The sequence below is a fragment of the Oncorhynchus nerka genome, unplaced genomic scaffold (assembly GCF_034236695.1).
Source record: "Oncorhynchus nerka isolate Pitt River unplaced genomic scaffold, Oner_Uvic_2.0 unplaced_scaffold_21___fragment_6___debris, whole genome shotgun sequence".
Classification (NCBI taxonomy): Eukaryota; Metazoa; Chordata; class Actinopteri; order Salmoniformes; family Salmonidae; genus Oncorhynchus; species Oncorhynchus nerka.
In genome coordinates this window covers 31,742-48,169 of record NW_027040335.1, presented here as the reverse complement: position 1 = coordinate 48,169, position 16,428 = coordinate 31,742, and the positions used below count along the sequence as shown (strand labels likewise).

The following is a 16,428-nucleotide window of genomic DNA, read 5'->3' as shown; positions in this document are numbered from 1 at the left end:
TGGACTGGAGTGTGGACCAGAGACAGCGAAGGTCTCTAAATCCTACCCAATAATCTCGTTTTCCTATGGAAAGGAAATACATCATTAAATACTACATCCCCTGAAGATTTCCCCAGCAGTTCACTTAATCCTGGCTCTTCAGCCCCATTACACCTCAAATCTAATAACATTCGCTGCCTTTCTCTCTCTAATAACATTCCAGCTTGATATATAGGCCTTCCTTCAACATCATATCATAAACCTTCTCTACATCAAAGAAAACGGCAACCACCACCTTCTTATTTGCCTTCCCTGAACCCACTTTGATCTGGTGACATCAGTCCTTTACTCTCCAGAAAGTAAGTCAGCCTTCCCGTTATCATCCTTTCCATAAATGTACATACGTGAGATGTCACCAAAAACACTCACAAACTTCTACAGATGCACAATCGAGAGCATCCTGGCGGGCTGTATCACCGCCTGGTACGGCAACTGCTCCGCCCTCAACCGTAAGGCTCTCCAGAGGGTAGTGAGGTCTGCACAACGCATCACAGGGGGCAAACTACCTGCCCTCCAGGACACCTACACCACCCAATGTCACAGGAATGCCATAAAGATCATCAAGGACAACAACCACCTGAGCCACTGCCTGTTCACCCCGCTATCATCCAGAAGGCGAGGTCAGTACAGGTGCATCAAAGCAGGGACAGAGAGACTGAAAAACAGCTTCTATCTCAAGGCCATCAGACTGTTAAACAGCCACCACTAACATTGAGTGGCTGCTGCCAACACACTGACTCAACTCCAGCCACTTTAATAATGGGAATTGATGGAAATTGATGTAAAATATATCACTAGCCACTTTAAACAATGCTACTTAATATAATGTTTACATACCCTACATTATTCATCTCATATGTATATGTATATACTGTACTCTATCATCTACTGCATCTTTGTGAAATACATGTATCACTAGCCACTTTAACTATGCCACTGTTTACATACCCTACATTACTCATCTCATATGTATATACTGTACTCGATACCATCTACTGCATCTTGCCTATGCCGTTCTGTACCATCACTCATTCATATATCTTTATGTACATATTCTTTATCCCTTTACACTGATGTGTATAAGGTAGTAGTTTTGGAATTGTTAGGTTAGATTACTCGTTGGTTATTACTGCATTGTCGGAACTAGAAGCACAAGCATTTCGCTACACTCGCATTAACATCTGCTAACCATGTGTATGTGACAAATAAATTTGATTTGATTTGATTTTGATATTTCTGGCACTGAAATAGTACATGTTCCACTGTCTCCGTCTCCTCCTGACAATGATCACACCTCCAAGTCGGATGTTTCGCCAGCACTTTCAACGTACTATTTAGCCTTGTGTGTCCCAGTCTCAGCTTTGTGACCACTTTCCTCCCTTCTGTCTCGGGCCAGGGAAGTGTCATTAGTCCTTTGTTGTGCAGCCAGAAGAGTTCAAGAAGCGATTAGTGAAGTAGAGCAGTGGTCCGTCAGGTGGGGCTTCAGGTTTTCAGTTGAGAAAACACAGACTGTGTTTTTTTCTAGAAAGAAGGTTGGGGAGGAAATATACTTGAAGCTGTATGGAAGGAATCTGGAGAGGGTAGGAGGGGTTTAGGTTCCTGGGGTCTGGTTTGACACTCGAATGACAAAATAAAATCCTTCATCCAGTTAAAAACCCTTCCCCCAACCCCCATATTATCCAGCTTGATATATAGGCCTTCCTTCAACATCATATCATAGGCCTTCCTTCAACATCATATCATAGGCCTTCCTTCAACATCATATCATAGGCCTTCCTTCAACATCATATCATAGGCCTTCCTTCAACATCATATCATAGGCCTTCCTTCAACATCATATCATAGGCCTTCTCTACATCAAAGAAAACGGCAACCACCACCTTCTTATTTGCCTTCCCTGAACCCACTTTGATCTGGTGACATTAGTCTTTTACTCTCCAGAAAGTAAGTCAGCCTTCCCGTTATCATCCTTTCCATAAGTTTACATACGTGAGATGTCAACACTGTCGGCCTATAGCTTGAAGGACTTTCCCAGGTTTACGTATTAGCACCACTAGCGCCTCTTTCTAACTTCCTGGCAGCAGTTTCCCTTCCTGCCACACCTTCTTGTAAAGGCCCAATACTTTCCCCATTGCAGCATCACTGAGATGAGCCATCATGATGTAACACATCTCATCCTTCCCAGGAGATGTTACCCCAGCTTTAGTCAATGCTCTCTTCATGTCAGCCAACGTAAAAGGGCCATTCAATGTATCCCCCCACCATCTCTCTCTGATCCGTGACCCCCGGATGCTCTCCGCTGACCCTCTCTCTCCCAAGACTCACAAGCCCTTTCTCATCCAGTATTCCCTCCAACACTTGTCCGTTTACATCAGTCCGTGACCCTCCCCATAGTGTACTAGGAGCATTAAAATCCCCACACCACATTACCCGTCTCCTATCTTGACCTTCTACATTCCCAAGGGACAGCAACTCCAATCTCTTACACACGTTGTGAAAGTTCACTATTACCATATTCCCCCCCTCCCTCCCAACCACAATGCTACCACTACGTACTACTGTTCCACTCCCTCTCCCACACACCTATATGGGTTCCCTTGCTTTATAAAGGTAACACACCCTCCTCCTCCCCCATCATATCTCTATGATATCTCTATGGACTGCAACATAACCCTGTAATACAAAACCGAGAGTAGGTTTTAGCCATGTCTCCTGGAGACATGTCACATCAGGTTTGGCTGGTAACTCCTCAATAAACTGTTTGAACTCTTGACCATTAGCCATCAAACTTCTGGCATTCCATTGAAGGATTAACGCAATAATGCAAATGAACCAATACATGATTCCTGGCTGGAATCCACCTTTTTCCACTCCACCACTACACTCCGTCCCGTCCTCCTCAACTCCTAACCTCCCTACCTTTCCATGCATCTCTGCTCCAGTCACAGCTCAGCGTTGCTCAACCACCTCCACCGGATTTCCCCTCCGTTTCGTTTATCTTCGTTGAAATCTATTAACTTAGCTATATTGAATAATCATTGTTTATCTATCCTAATTCACCAAATGTGGACAGCTTCTCAGCCCGGTGTGGTTTCTCACTTGCTATGGCCACAATAGAGCTCCACAGTGGAGGTGTCATCATACCCATAAAACCTAGCGGTCAAATAGGGAAATGGTTCCAATTGTTTTTCCACCATTCATTTTTCCCATAGGGAATTTTATAAACACTGAACAGTCACCTCGTCCTAAAAAGATTTACACGGTTATCAAAATGTCACGCCAGGTTAAGCCTACATGAAACACAGCTCTTATTCTAAGTGTTGGAACCACTTCTTTGTTTGACCGCTAGGTTTGATGGGTATTATGACTCAAACTGTGGTACTCTCTAGAGCTGCCATCTTGTAGTCCTAAAACTTGGAAATAAATAAAGCCATCCCTATGGGAAAAATGAATGGGGAATGAACAGGGTTTTGGAAAACACACAGAAAAAGGTCTGAGGTCAACACAGGCTTATGATATCTTATATGTTTTGTTTTATGAGATAATAGCAGTCAATTAACATGACATTTAGGATGCGTTTATCCGCGTTCCACGCACGCCCTTATGATACAAAATCATTGAGTTGTATTGAGATCACAACGTTGTATCTGTCCCACTATGGCTTCTGTGAGTGCACGAGCACTGCCATTGAGGCCATCTATCTCCATTTTGAAGTAGTCAATGTACTTCTTCTACAAGTTGGTAAACGAACTGAAAGGGCCCTGTGTTGTTTGAACAGGTATAAAGCCTTGGTTGGCGACTTGCTGCCACTTGCAGTTATGGAATGTTTTCGGAGTATAATTCATTGGCTGATTCCCTGATGACCTGGATGGAATTGTGTGATTCTTCCTTAACCCATAGCAAGTCCCACTACTTCAAAATGGGGAAAGTCAACACTTCCAATTCCCAAACAGGCTTTTGGGCACTAGGGTTCTCTATATAACTCTATGAATGAAACATAAAAAAACATTTTTTAAAGCCTACACAAAAATAATGATCTTTGTATCGGCTCATTAGTTACTGTAGCCTACAAACATTTTATCTTCATTCAAATAAATCATGTGGGTAAATCTGACATTCCCCATGGGTTGTGTCGTGGTAGCTGGCTGTCTAGGACGAGTTATTCCAGGTGTACTCAAGGCTCCTGACATTTTAAGCTGTGCAGCGCCTGTTTGAATGTCACATCAGCATTATCTTACAGTGGCACTGGTAGTTTTTCCAAGCATGCCATTGACTTTTATAGGTAGCCCAATATTGACGTATTGTGATAAAGGAACCTTGTGTGAGATTATAGGCCAGATAAACAGAGCAGAAGGCTGAACGTCTGTCCTATGACTGTTTAAAAAGAACAAGTTTCACCCCCCCCCCCCCAAATTCGCCGGGGAATGGCCACTACAAGGTGTAGAAAGCGTTCCACAGAGATGGCCCATGTTGACTCCATTGCTTCCCACAGTTGTGCCAAGTTGGCTGGATGTCCTTTGGGTGCTGGACCATTCTTGAGACACACAGGAAACTGTTGCGTGTGGAAAAAGTCAGTAGTGTCGCAATTGACACAAACCGGTGCGCCTGGCACCTACTACCATAACCTGCTCAAAAGGCACTTAAATTTTGTGTCTTGCCCATTCACCCTCTGAATGGTACAAATACACAGTCCATATCCCAAGGCTTTCAAAAATCCTTCGTAAACCTGTCTCCTCCCATTGATCTACACTGATTGGTGGATTTAAGTGCCATATCTTGCACCTGGATTCACCTGGTCAGGCTGTCATGGAATGAGAAAGTGTACATTCCTATCTCCTTAAAACATGTTCCTACGTTATAATTGAATGCATGTGCAACTTACTTCAATCATAGTCTACAAACATAACTACAAGAGAAAAGTAAACATCTTTGACAAACGATATGAAGACAGAAATACAGTGTGCGACAGCAGTCAGCTTTGTGTGTGTGTGTGTGTGTGTGTAAGCAGGACACGTTCTCCTCAAACCTATTGGAACATCTCATTGTGGGCCTTTGCCTTTATACAAGTCTGAAAATGAACACTGGATCAAAAAAAGAGTCATTGTTTATTCCGTTATGTGAAACAAAGTCAGATGTCAGTGGTTATGTTTGTGATCCAGGAATGATAAGCTGATAGTCGGGAGAAGACTGCTGGTGTGCTGATGTCACAGCTCGGGCTGCCCCATGTGACCACCCCAAAGAGGAAGAAGACCCCATTTATTTTCTGGCAGAGGAGTGGAGCACCAGAGTCCCCCTATAGATAGGGAAGAAATAAGAAAATACTTGATTTTGAAAATATGATACATTAACACTAATGTTAAAACAACGTGGTGAACTTCCGCATGCACTAGCTCAGTCGGGTATTCAACAAACTTAGAATCATTCCTCATTTTTATGAAGACCACTCGTGTTAGTTCATAGCCATTTTTACAACCATTCATTGATCCAAATCATCACCCAGGTCTTCATGAGTACACCATAGAGTTAACCGTCCCACTATACATACCATGCAGGAGACAGAACCGGCTGGGTCTGTACACAGCCGAGTGTCTGTGATGAGATCCTCTCCCCAGCTCGCTCTACAAGCGGTCCTGTTGACCAGACCCAGCCTGGCCTGGTGCAGGGTGGTTCTGCTAACCTTCGCTAGGGGGAGACGAGAGCACATTATATATTTATATAGAGAAGGATGCTGCCTATTTATGACAATGAGTAAGAGCAAGACCGATGAAACACCGTGGATGCAGGAGGAGGAATCCCTCAGTGGTAAACCGGCCACCAACACTACACAAGAACCTATGGTCATGAGCTTTGTTGCTGTACATACGTGCCGAGCTGCTGGTTCCCCAGCCTGTTGTCACACAGGACCAGCTGTCATCCAGCTTCAAATCCTCATGTGGGAGGCAAACTGGTGACACTGTGTCATCTAAGTACATATCAGAGAAGAAAACCACCAGAATAAGCAAGTTAACGGTCCTGTAAACTAGTCAAGCAAAACAATCAGTGAGCTAAAGTAACCCATTTTGGAGGAGTATTTGATACCAAATCGAGCTGGAACACTGAGCTTGATGAGTGTGAGGTCAGAGGTCGGAGGGAAGGTTCCGTTGTGGGGGTGGCTGAACACCTCATCCACCGGGATGGTCTGGGCAGCCATGAACCTCAGGTTGTGACCTCCCAGCACCACTGTGTCAACTGTAGCTCTGAAATAGAGGAGAGAAGACCCCAGTAGCCTCGTTTCACTGTCAAAAATCAAATTAAACCATCTAGGTGTTCAGTGAACTAACAATGTCAAATACAGGTAGCCTACTCAAATAATTAACATCCAATCACATTAACCGTTACTCTCTCGCGGGAATTCTAGCCAAACGTAGCTGCTGCTCATTCCATTTGCTCGAAAACGGATGAATGGTTTAAAAAAAGGCCTGCTTCCCTAGAGACACATACTGCTACTACCAGCAGTACTAAACCTGCACCTGTCGACAACACAAGTTGTTCTGCTTCCACAAGCACATCCAATGCTAGCATCAGTAATTCTACATGTGTTGTTTTCCCAGTTAGCATAGACACTGACAGCTGTGAAACATGCAGGCAAAGAGCTACTGCCCCCTTACACGGGAAAGCACCGAACAGAGGGACGTTGGACCATCGAAGAGGAGCAAATATGATGAGAACTACATTGATTTGTGGTTCACTTATACTGGGAGTAGTGCCTTTCCTCAGCCACAGTGTGTTAAATGTGCAAAAGTACTATCTCACAACTCGATGAAACCTTCACTCTTGCGCAGACATTTAGAAACAAAACATGCCAACTTCAAATAAGCCACAGGAGTCTGAGCGAGAATTAAGACTACTTTCGAGTAGTAAGACATTTATAAAAGCAACAAATACCATTAATAAGAAAGGGGCTAGAAGTATCTTCTATGGTGAGCTACCGAGTGGGTAGGACTGGCAAGTAACAATGTAACCCTTTTACAACACAGAGGTGCGCTGGTTATCAAGGGGCAAAGTAATGACATGTTTTTTTAAATTGAGAGACGAGCTTAAAGTTCTCTTCACTGACCATTTTCACTTGTCTGATGACGAGTTTTTCACACGACTGGCCTTTCTGGGTGATGTTTTTTTCCTAGTCTGAATGATCTGAATCTAGGATTACAGGGACTCTCCGCAACTATATTCAATGTTCGGGACAAAATCGAGGCTATAATTAAGAAGTTGGAACTCTTCTCTGTCTGCATTAACAAGGCCAACACACAGGTCTTTCAATCATTTAAGGATTTTTTTTGTGTGCAAATTAACAAGCTTTACAGACAATGTAAAATGTGAAAGTGAAGCACCTGAGTGAGTTGGGTACGCAATTTCGCAGGTACTTAACAGAAACGGATGACACATACAACTGGGTTCTTTATCCATTCATGCCCTGCCTCCAGTCCACTTACCGATGTCTGAACGAGAGCCTCATCGAAATTGCAACAAGCGGTTCTGTGAAAATGTCATTTAAATCAGAAGCCACTGCCAGATTTCTGGATTAGGCTGCACTCAGTATCCTGCCTTGGCAAATCATGCTGTTAAGAGACTGATGCCCTTTGCAACCACGTACCTATGTGAGAGTGGATTCTCGGCCCTCACTAGCATGAAAACTAAATACAGGCACAGACTATGTGAGGAACATTATTTAAGACCGAGACTAATACATCCTTTCAAGGACATCCTTCATTAACCTGTGATGAGTTATTCACAATTTTTGATGAACAAATAAGGTTTTATATGTAAGATTGCTAAATAAAGAGCAAAATAATTTACGTGTCCTATAAGAGCTCTTTTGCACTTCCCACGAGCTGGGTTGTGACAAACACTCATTCTTATGTTAAATAAACGTGAGTTTATCGTATAGTGCGTGTGGCAGGCTTACAACGATGGCAAACATTTCTTTGAGAGTGCGCTGACCCTGGTGCTAGAGGGGGTACACAGCCCGAGGTTGAATGTTTGAAGGGGTAGATTACAGACGAGAGTGTGTGTCCTGTGTCAGTACTTGGCGACTGACTCACTTGCTGTGGCAGTGTTGCGGTGCCAGGACCCAGTGGTGGTTGATGAGGGTCCCACTGCAGTAATGTCTCCCTTTGGACTGCAGACTGACCTGCCAGGGCCAGGAGTTGGCGCAAGCCTCTGTCACACTCCCCACCCGCACCGCACCCTCCAAGGTCACATACAACCACGCCGGGCGGGAGTCCAGCCGGCAGGCCAATACCTTACTCTGACCACAACTCTCTGGGAGACAGGAAGAGCGTGGGTACAAGAGGGTTAGTGGTCAAACTGAACATGATCTGCGGTTTTGATAATGCAATGTTTTGATCAACAAAATACAATTTGATGTGTTGGCAGTAAGACTAAAATTAATCAGATGTTTACGAGAGTAAAAATGAACATTTATTTCAGGTAGTTAACTAATGTAGCAGTGACATAACCTACCTTCAGTCACAGTAATACTGTCAAACATAGACTTTTCACCTGTTAAAAATAAAAGATCATAAATAAATCTTCTGAGTGCTTAAAATGAAGTACTTTTCCAGGGTTGGGCTCCAAGTGTGTACTTACCTTGAATTAATTCGTTGATCCAGTCTAGGTAGACCTGTACTTTAGTATAGACCCCAGGCCTCTGGGCTCTACCACAGCCCACTCCCCAGCTGACCACTCCAGCCAACTCATACCTGGACCCTGTGTAGCAGGACAGAGGTCCACCGGAGTCACCCTGCAGGAACAACCACATCACAAGACCGGGATAACAGGACAGACTTGTTATATGAAAGTAGAATACAATGAAAGGGATAAATAAATGAGAGCATGGTCAGGGTTCGAGTTCACTACCTGGCAGGCGTCTACACCTCCTTCAGGGTCTCCAGCACAGAACATGGTGGGCTGAACTACACCATGGTAGAACTTGTTACAGTCCTCTGGGGACAGGCAGGTCACATTGACCTCCTGGAGTCTGTTGGCACGAGGCCCATCTGAGAGTAGAAGAGTAGGAAAAGGGAGAAAGAGCACACGAAGAGGTGAAAACAAGGAACAGGACCGTCCTCACTGTGAATGATCAATTATGATTTAATGTCAGTCATGACCCCAGAAGACCATACCTGACCTTTCTTATAAAGAGAAAAATAGGCAACTAAATTTCAAAAAGAAATGTAGGCAATCTACTGACTCTCTCTGGTGGTACCCCAGCCGGTCACTGTGCATTGCTTTTTGGGTTCTATTGGCCTCATCCATATCTCTATGGGTCTCACACACTGGTTGAACATCAGCGGGGTCTTCAGCTTCAGTAGGGCAATGTCATGCATCTTTGTCACGCGGTTGTAATCCTTGTGGGTGACTATTTTTGAGACTGCAACCAACTGAAAACAAAAATAAATGTGTGCCTTAACAGTTAAAATGTCAACACAGAATAGTAATACAGAATAAAAAAAGAAAGTTGAATGACTTGAATGTCATTCGTCCATGTGTGGGTCCCACCTGTTGACATTCTTCATTAGGATTCTCAAGGTCATGTTTTCCCGCCATCACAGTCCAGAAATCCACTTTGTTATACCTGTAAAACGCCATCCACAATTACTTTGATTTCTCTAGCTATACATCCATTCCATTTATGGTTACTTGAACTTCCAGAACTACTCACTGCTTGAAGCAGTGTGCGGCAGTCAGAACCCACTGAGGGGCGATGATGGACCCACCACAGGCTGGCATGGTGGTAAAGCGTAGAGATACCTGCCATGGCCAGGAGTGGGCCCAGGCCTCCACACCACCAATGATCCTCACCTCCATCTCCTGCTCTGGCACGAAGGACCGAACCCCTGCCAGATCTGCAACAAAGCTCAGAGGTTACAGGTTTCTTTATTGGTGTGCAGGGACAGGTTACTCACTGCATCAGGACATGTGTGTGTGTGTGTGGGGGGGGGGGTATTGCAGTGCATGACCATGTCTGGTCTTGCCAGTAGGGCTGATGCTACCAGCGTTTGTGTAGATCATTGTGCGCATTACATATAGCCAGAATAGATTCTGAACCTACGCTTGCTTACAGCTGCCCAAGAGTTTTCCAGGACTTAAATGCTTTAATTACATCAGCAAGTTCTTCCTCTGTAATTTGGCCTTTACACGAGTCTCTGTACAGAAGTTAATTTTACATTATTATAGAAAGAAAATCCATACCGCTAACTAGTGGAGATGGAGACAAACGAAAATATATGCATAAAGTACTTTGCTTCCGCTTTCAAAACATTGGTTTGGTGCTCTGTGGGTGACTGTCACTTGTAACAAGTTATATATAAAAAAAATAATTTGGTACATTTTTCCACATATTCAATCCAATTCACTTCATAATATATTACACTTGATCTTTCTTAAGTTCCTCCATGTATTCTAACTTATTCTGTGCCTCTTAGTTTTTATTGACATCTGTACGGTTAGTCCCATTTACTTCGTTGATACGAACTCTTGATCTAAATTGGATTTGTTTTAAAGAATAGTATTGAATTGCATGGCCTCGAAAGCCACATTTAAAAGGGATCTGCTGTACTGTACGTAGTGTCGGAAAAAGTTATAAATTCTTCTGTCCTGGTTAAAAACAAGTTATCATCCAATAGGCTTTGACTACATTTCCAATATCCTCGCCCACGTGGAAATTCTGTAAGAGTAATATATACGCCAATTATTTGATGGTCCGACCTCATTCTGTCAGCACTTCATCGTTTGGTGCCAGGGAGAATTACATAAGAAAGTAGTCAAGACGACAAGCTTGACTGAGCCTCCACCATGTAGATCTCACTAGCTCAGGATATTTAAGCCTCCATTTATGCACTAGTTTCAATACAGCGATGATATTCGTGATTTCCTTAAGTGCATGGGGATGATAGTTTGTAGTGCGATTTATTTTACGGTCCATCGAGTTATTTAAAACAGTATTATAAATCGGTGATCAAGCATTGTATTGCTTGATCAATTATCAAATATTTTCAAAGCAGCATGGATCATCAGTATTTGTACCATATAGATCAATGACCCAAATCCGTTTGTGGTCCAATAACATATTTAAAATAATCCATCTACCTTGCAGATCTATTTGGACAATTTGCACATTCAGATCAAAATGGTTGTTAATTAATATCATCACCCCTTTTAGTTTCTATGCCCATATATATATATATACACACACATGCCTCTCCCTACCAGTCCTTTTTCCACACAACTTAATCTAAAATTGTTGAATGCGTGTCCTGTAAACAGATATTATATTCCATCTCTTCAAGCCAGGTAAATACAGATCCGTATTTTCTTACTGTCCTCTAAACCATTCCAATTATAACTGACTTTACGTATTTAACCATAATGAGACTCAATTCCATTTATCATAATTTGTTTGGAAACTTAACATTAAAAAAGTACCACAATATTTGAGTGTCCATATGTACCATGATATTTGCGTCGCTACTACGTAAACCTTCAATTGTTCTCCACTATTCCACCCGCTAAAACCTACCCCCGCCACCCCAGGTTGGGTTGTAGTTAGCGACAGGCAGATCACCCCTGTATCCTAGAGATTGGGACCCATGCTTAAAAAGAGCACAGTGCCAACGCCCTCACCTCGATTGTTTTATGATTCACTGTTAAACGTGTTCTTCCATACCTTCAAATTTAAATCCACCGGTGAGGGTTGCATTTCCCTCTTCTGTTCCGTTCAATACACAATTTGGAAGATTCTGTACAATTTCAGTCTGGTTATGTACATCTAAAAGATAATGGTCAAAAATCACAGACGAATCCCCATTTACTCAATCAAGTCACTACAACAAAACTAGAACGAATGTCAATGTGTTGCCCTTTTACCGTGCTGGATTCCAAGCCCCAACACAGACAGATACACAATTAGGAAAACAAACATTTTCATCCAAAGTGCATTAAAAAAGTTTGGCTTAAGACCAATCGGGACAAATGAAACTTGACAATGTGCCTTTCTACTTTGAAGCGCTCATCAGCTTCCCACGCTGCACCTGCCACCATCATCACCTAATTAGATCCCTTAACATGTCATGTACTCACTAGGCCAGATGAGGGCAGTATAGATCCATTTCATATGAATTTCTCCAAATTCACAATGATAGAGACACTTCAATTTACCACGCACCGACACCAGTTAATAAAACATATATTTATTTGTATGGTGCAAATCAATCTCAGTCATTGCACTAGTCAGTTCATCTTTATCTTATTGTACATTCCACATAAAATATTCATTCACGATCATCATAGCAACATCAACAGCAACAAATAATACACAGCATCAGAACTGTTGAGCGGATCAGAGGGTGTTAGGCCTTAAGGAGGAGTCTACAGACACTAGCTTACTTGTACTTGTGGAAGGCTACATTGAGCAGACGTTGCTTGCTTCTCAGAGGCTCTGCCATAGCTTGAGGTTAAAAGCACATGTTGTCGATGTGTTCACGGAGCACACTGACACCTTGTCTTATAACAGGGCTTATGTATCCCAGGCAAGCTCAGGCTAAGGGGTTGCAGGGGCCACATTTGAGTCAAGGCAAGTCCAAACCTAAGCATGGATATATAGTGACTTCAGAAAACTGTCCTTCATGTTGGCAAAATGCAATTTGTCTTCCAGCTAGAACGATATTGTTGGAGCATTTACTGGGAACATGACACCCAATACATTTCAAAATCTCAACATGGGTTTACTTGTGGATTTGCTCATCAGCAGCGATGAGGGAAGTGATCACAGATGTAGTGCCTAAAACAGGATTTAACAAGAAATTAAATACGAAAACAAATAAAACTAAATAAAACATTTTAAAAAGCAGATCCGTTTGTTTGAAGCTTTTTCAGGCTGGGCGATGTGTGGAGCTCGTGGTACTGTCTTGAAGAGAGCTGATCCAGTCCACTCCAATTTGAAGTGCTGCTGGCTGAATCTCCATCTCCACTCCTTCGGGTCCTCTCTCCATCTGCTTCCCCCAGAATGTGACTCCCGTCACAGACTTAACCAGCCTCATGCGCAACCCTGTCATGTTCACCATAATCTCACATCATCAACCAGGTAGGTTGACTTAAGAAGAAGTAGTTTTTTTTTAAACCGTACTGTTGGGGGCATCCAGGGACCTTGGTCCCAAACTCATGCCCAGGATAGTGCTGTGTCTCTGGGTTAGTCTAGGCCCCGGTCAGCCTCCTCTCCAGCCGGTCCAGCTTGGCCAGGTTCTCCTTCAGCAGCTTGGAGCCAGGGGTTAGGATCAGGGCCCTCTGGTAGTACTGCCTGGCTGCTGCATAGTCTCCCTGCAGTGGATCAAATACAGACATTTATCAGCTCTCATCCTTTGCCATTATTGCTTGATATGCAATTCCGGTATAATCAAAGACTTGATGGCTTGTAAATGGCTTTTGACTTGTGCAAACTAACTCTACTGTGTCGTCATAGTACCTTGATATGTTGAATTCCTCCCATGTTCATCCAAGCCTGCGATTGGTCAGGTTTTAGTTCCACTACCAGCTTGTAGCTCTGTAATGAAGACCAAGCATACCTTAACATAAAGTAGTTACAACCAACGATCACTAGGTGGCAGTAGGGTTCTTATGCTCGGACTATAAAGTGAATATGGAGGGAGAAAAGTTGACTGAGAAGATTACTGAAACTTTCAAATTGGCGCAACATGTTGTGTGTCTTTGAACACCAAACACCCTGAAACAATAGAATATGCAATCAAAATAACACAAGCAGACATTGGATCCGTTTCAACATTGTCAACCACCACACCCTAAGCCCGCATGATCTCAATTGGCCCTTTTGTGCCTTTTCTTAGAAGGGGAACAACACCCGAACAAGAGCTGGAGCCCTGGCGCCTGGCCAAGACCCACTGAGAGAGACAGAACTGCAGAGTTTATCTCTAAAAGGAACCCTGAGAATAAACTGTTCAACATAGAAGGCCTTTATTGACTTCCTGAACTGAAGAGAGACAGAGAGATGGAGGGAGAGAAAGGGAGTGAGAGAGTGGAAAGGGAGAGAGAGACATGGAGGGAGTGGAAAGATAGAGAGAGAGGAACGAGAGACCTGCTGTATAAGCAGAGAGAGTTCAGCATGAGGAAAAAACGAAAGAAAGAGAGGGAAGCGAAATAAGTTTATCTTAGGACACTCTCTCTCTTGTGAGAAGTGTGGTTGGGGGGAAATGGGCTTATTTGTTGATGCAGACAGTGGAGGAGATATGGAGTTATTTTAGTGACAAGGGGGGAAAAGATCAAGGCAGCGAAAGGACTCTACTTTCCGGCTACCCGGATAAAGCACTAAATAAACTTCAGTTAGTGCTAAATACGGCTGCTAGAATCCTAGAACCAAAAAATGTGATCATATTACTCCAGTGCTAGTCTCCTTACACTGGCTTCCTGTTAAGGCAAGGGCTGATTTACTGCAAAGCATTACATGGGCTTGCTCCTACCTATCTTTCCGATTTGGTCCTGCCGTACATACCTACACGTACGCTACGGTCACAAGATGCAGGCCTCCTAATTGTCCCTAGAATTTCTGGGCAAACAGCTGGAGGCAGGGCTTTCTCCTATAGAGCTCCATTTTTATGGAATGGTCTGCCTACCCATGTGAGAGACGCAGACTCGGGTCTCAACCTTTAAGTCTTTACTGAAGACTGATCTCTTCATCATATGATTGAGTGTAGTCTGGTCCAGGAGTGTGAAGGTGAATGGGAAAAGCTCTGGAGCAACGAACCGCCCTTGCTGTCTCTGCCTGGCTGGTTCCCCTCTCTCCACTGGGATTCTCTGACTCTAACCCTATTACAGAAGTCACTGGCGCCCTTCCATGCCGTCCCTAGGAGGGGTGCGTCACTTGAGTGGGTTGAGTCACTGACATGGTCTTGTCTGGGTTGGCGCCCCCCCTTGGGTTGTGTCGTGGCGGAGATCTTTGTGGGCTATACTCGGCCTTGTCTCAGGATGGTAAGTTGGTGGTTGAAGATAACCCTCTAGTGGCGTGGGGGCTGTGCTTTGGAAAAGTGGGTGGGGTTATATCCTGCCTGTTTGGCCCTGTCCGGGGGTATCATCGGATGGGGCCACAGTGTCTCCTGACCCCTCCTGTCTCAGCCTCCAGTATTTATGCTGCAGTAGTTTATGTGTCGGTGGGCTAGGGTCAGTTTGTTATATCTGGAGTACTTCTTATCCGGTGTGAATTTAAGTATGCTCTCTCTAATTCTCTCTTTCTCTCTCTTGGAGGACTTGAGCCCTAGGACCATGCCTCAGGACTACCTGGCATGATGACTCCTTGCTGTCCCCAGTCCACCTGGCCGTGCTGCTGCTCCAGTTTCAACTGTTCTGCCTGCGGCTATGGAACCCTGACCTGTTCACCGGACGTGCTACCTGTCCCAGACCTGCTGTTTTCAACTCTCTAGAGACAGCAGGAGAGGTAGAGATACTCTTAATGATCGGCTATGAAAAGCCAACTGACATTAACTCCTGAGGTGCTGACTTGCTGCACCCTCGACAACTACTGTGATTATTATTATTTGACCATGCTGGTCATTTATGAACATTTGAACATCTTGGCCATGTTCTGTTATAATCTCCACCCGGCACAGCCAGAAGAGGACTGGCCACCCCTCATAGCCTGGTTCCTCTCTAGGTTTCTTCCTAGGTTCTGGCCTTTCTAGGTAGTTTTTCTAGCCACTGTGCTTCTACACCTGCATTGCTTGCTGTTTGGGGTTTTAGGCTGGGTTTCTGTACAGCACTTTTAGATATCAGCTAATGTAAGAAGGGCTATATAAATACATTTGATTTGGAATGCTGTTTGATGTGATTTTATTTGCAAACTTTGTATCTCTTCTCTCTCAAGTGTGTCCGCTTGAACAGGAGAAATAAAGCACCCGGCACTTAGAAGATCCACAGGTGCCCTTGAAACCCCTGCAGATAATATACTTCATGTAGGAGATGCAAATCGTGTTGTTTTTAGGGAATATACCTAAAAATATGTTATTTTCTTTATTCCTAGTAGCTTTCGGGGAGATTGGGATATATGAGCCAATTAGTGGTTTCGTTCTGTAAGAAGTAAAGTTTGAGGTTATAGGAGGTTCTAAAGTTATTCACAGAGGTGAAAGGATAGAAAAGAAAAAGAGAAGGGAAAGGTGGATAATGAGGGCGAGAGAGGGGTTATGCCGGTGAGGAGGGAGAGAGACGGTGAGGAGGTGACGGTATGACGGTGAGGAGGGAGAGAGAGAGGGGTTATGCCGGTGAGGAGGGAGAGAGACGGTGAGGAGGTGACGGTATGACGGTGAGGAGGGAGAGAGAGAGGGGTTATGCCGGTGAGGAGGGAGAGAG

The 16,428-nt window shown here is 43.9% G+C and overlaps 2 protein-coding genes across 3 annotated transcripts in view; both read right to left on the bottom strand.

The window, feature by feature from the left end:
* Window positions 1-5,125: 5,125 nt before the first annotated feature.
* Window positions 5,126-12,098, bottom strand: LOC115133725 (transmembrane protease serine 9-like). Of its 2 annotated transcripts, XM_029667209.2 has the most exons (13): window positions 11,947-12,098; window positions 11,747-11,848; window positions 9,743-9,926; window positions 9,580-9,655; window positions 9,272-9,461; window positions 8,938-9,077; window positions 8,668-8,821; window positions 8,542-8,580; window positions 8,121-8,340; window positions 6,118-6,275; window positions 5,903-6,001; window positions 5,585-5,721; window positions 5,126-5,332 (listed from the first exon to the last, which is right to left on the bottom strand). In XM_029667209.2, the coding sequence occupies exons 1-13, from the start codon at window positions 12,005-12,007 to the stop codon at window positions 5,168-5,170; spliced, it is 1,725 nt and encodes a 574-aa protein (XP_029523069.1). In that variant the 5' UTR covers window positions 12,008-12,098; the 3' UTR covers window positions 5,126-5,167. The 2 variants fall into 2 exon arrangements, with proteins under 2 accessions (XP_029523069.1, XP_029523070.1); XM_029667210.2 differs by lacking the exon at window positions 11,747-11,848.
* Window positions 12,099-12,253: 155 nt separating this feature from the next.
* The window catches only part of LOC115133119 (protein O-mannosyl-transferase TMTC1-like), a 31,296-nt gene continuing 27,121 nt past the window's right edge, over window positions 12,254-16,428 (bottom strand). The window contains exons 10-11 of the mRNA XM_065016537.1: window positions 13,541-13,618; window positions 12,254-13,395 (exon numbers count right to left, since the gene is read on the bottom strand). Of these exons, the coding sequence (XP_064872609.1) occupies window positions 13,273-13,395; window positions 13,541-13,618 (201 nt within the window). The 3' untranslated portion in view covers window positions 12,254-13,272. The remainder of the gene's footprint in view (window positions 13,396-13,540; window positions 13,619-16,428) is intronic.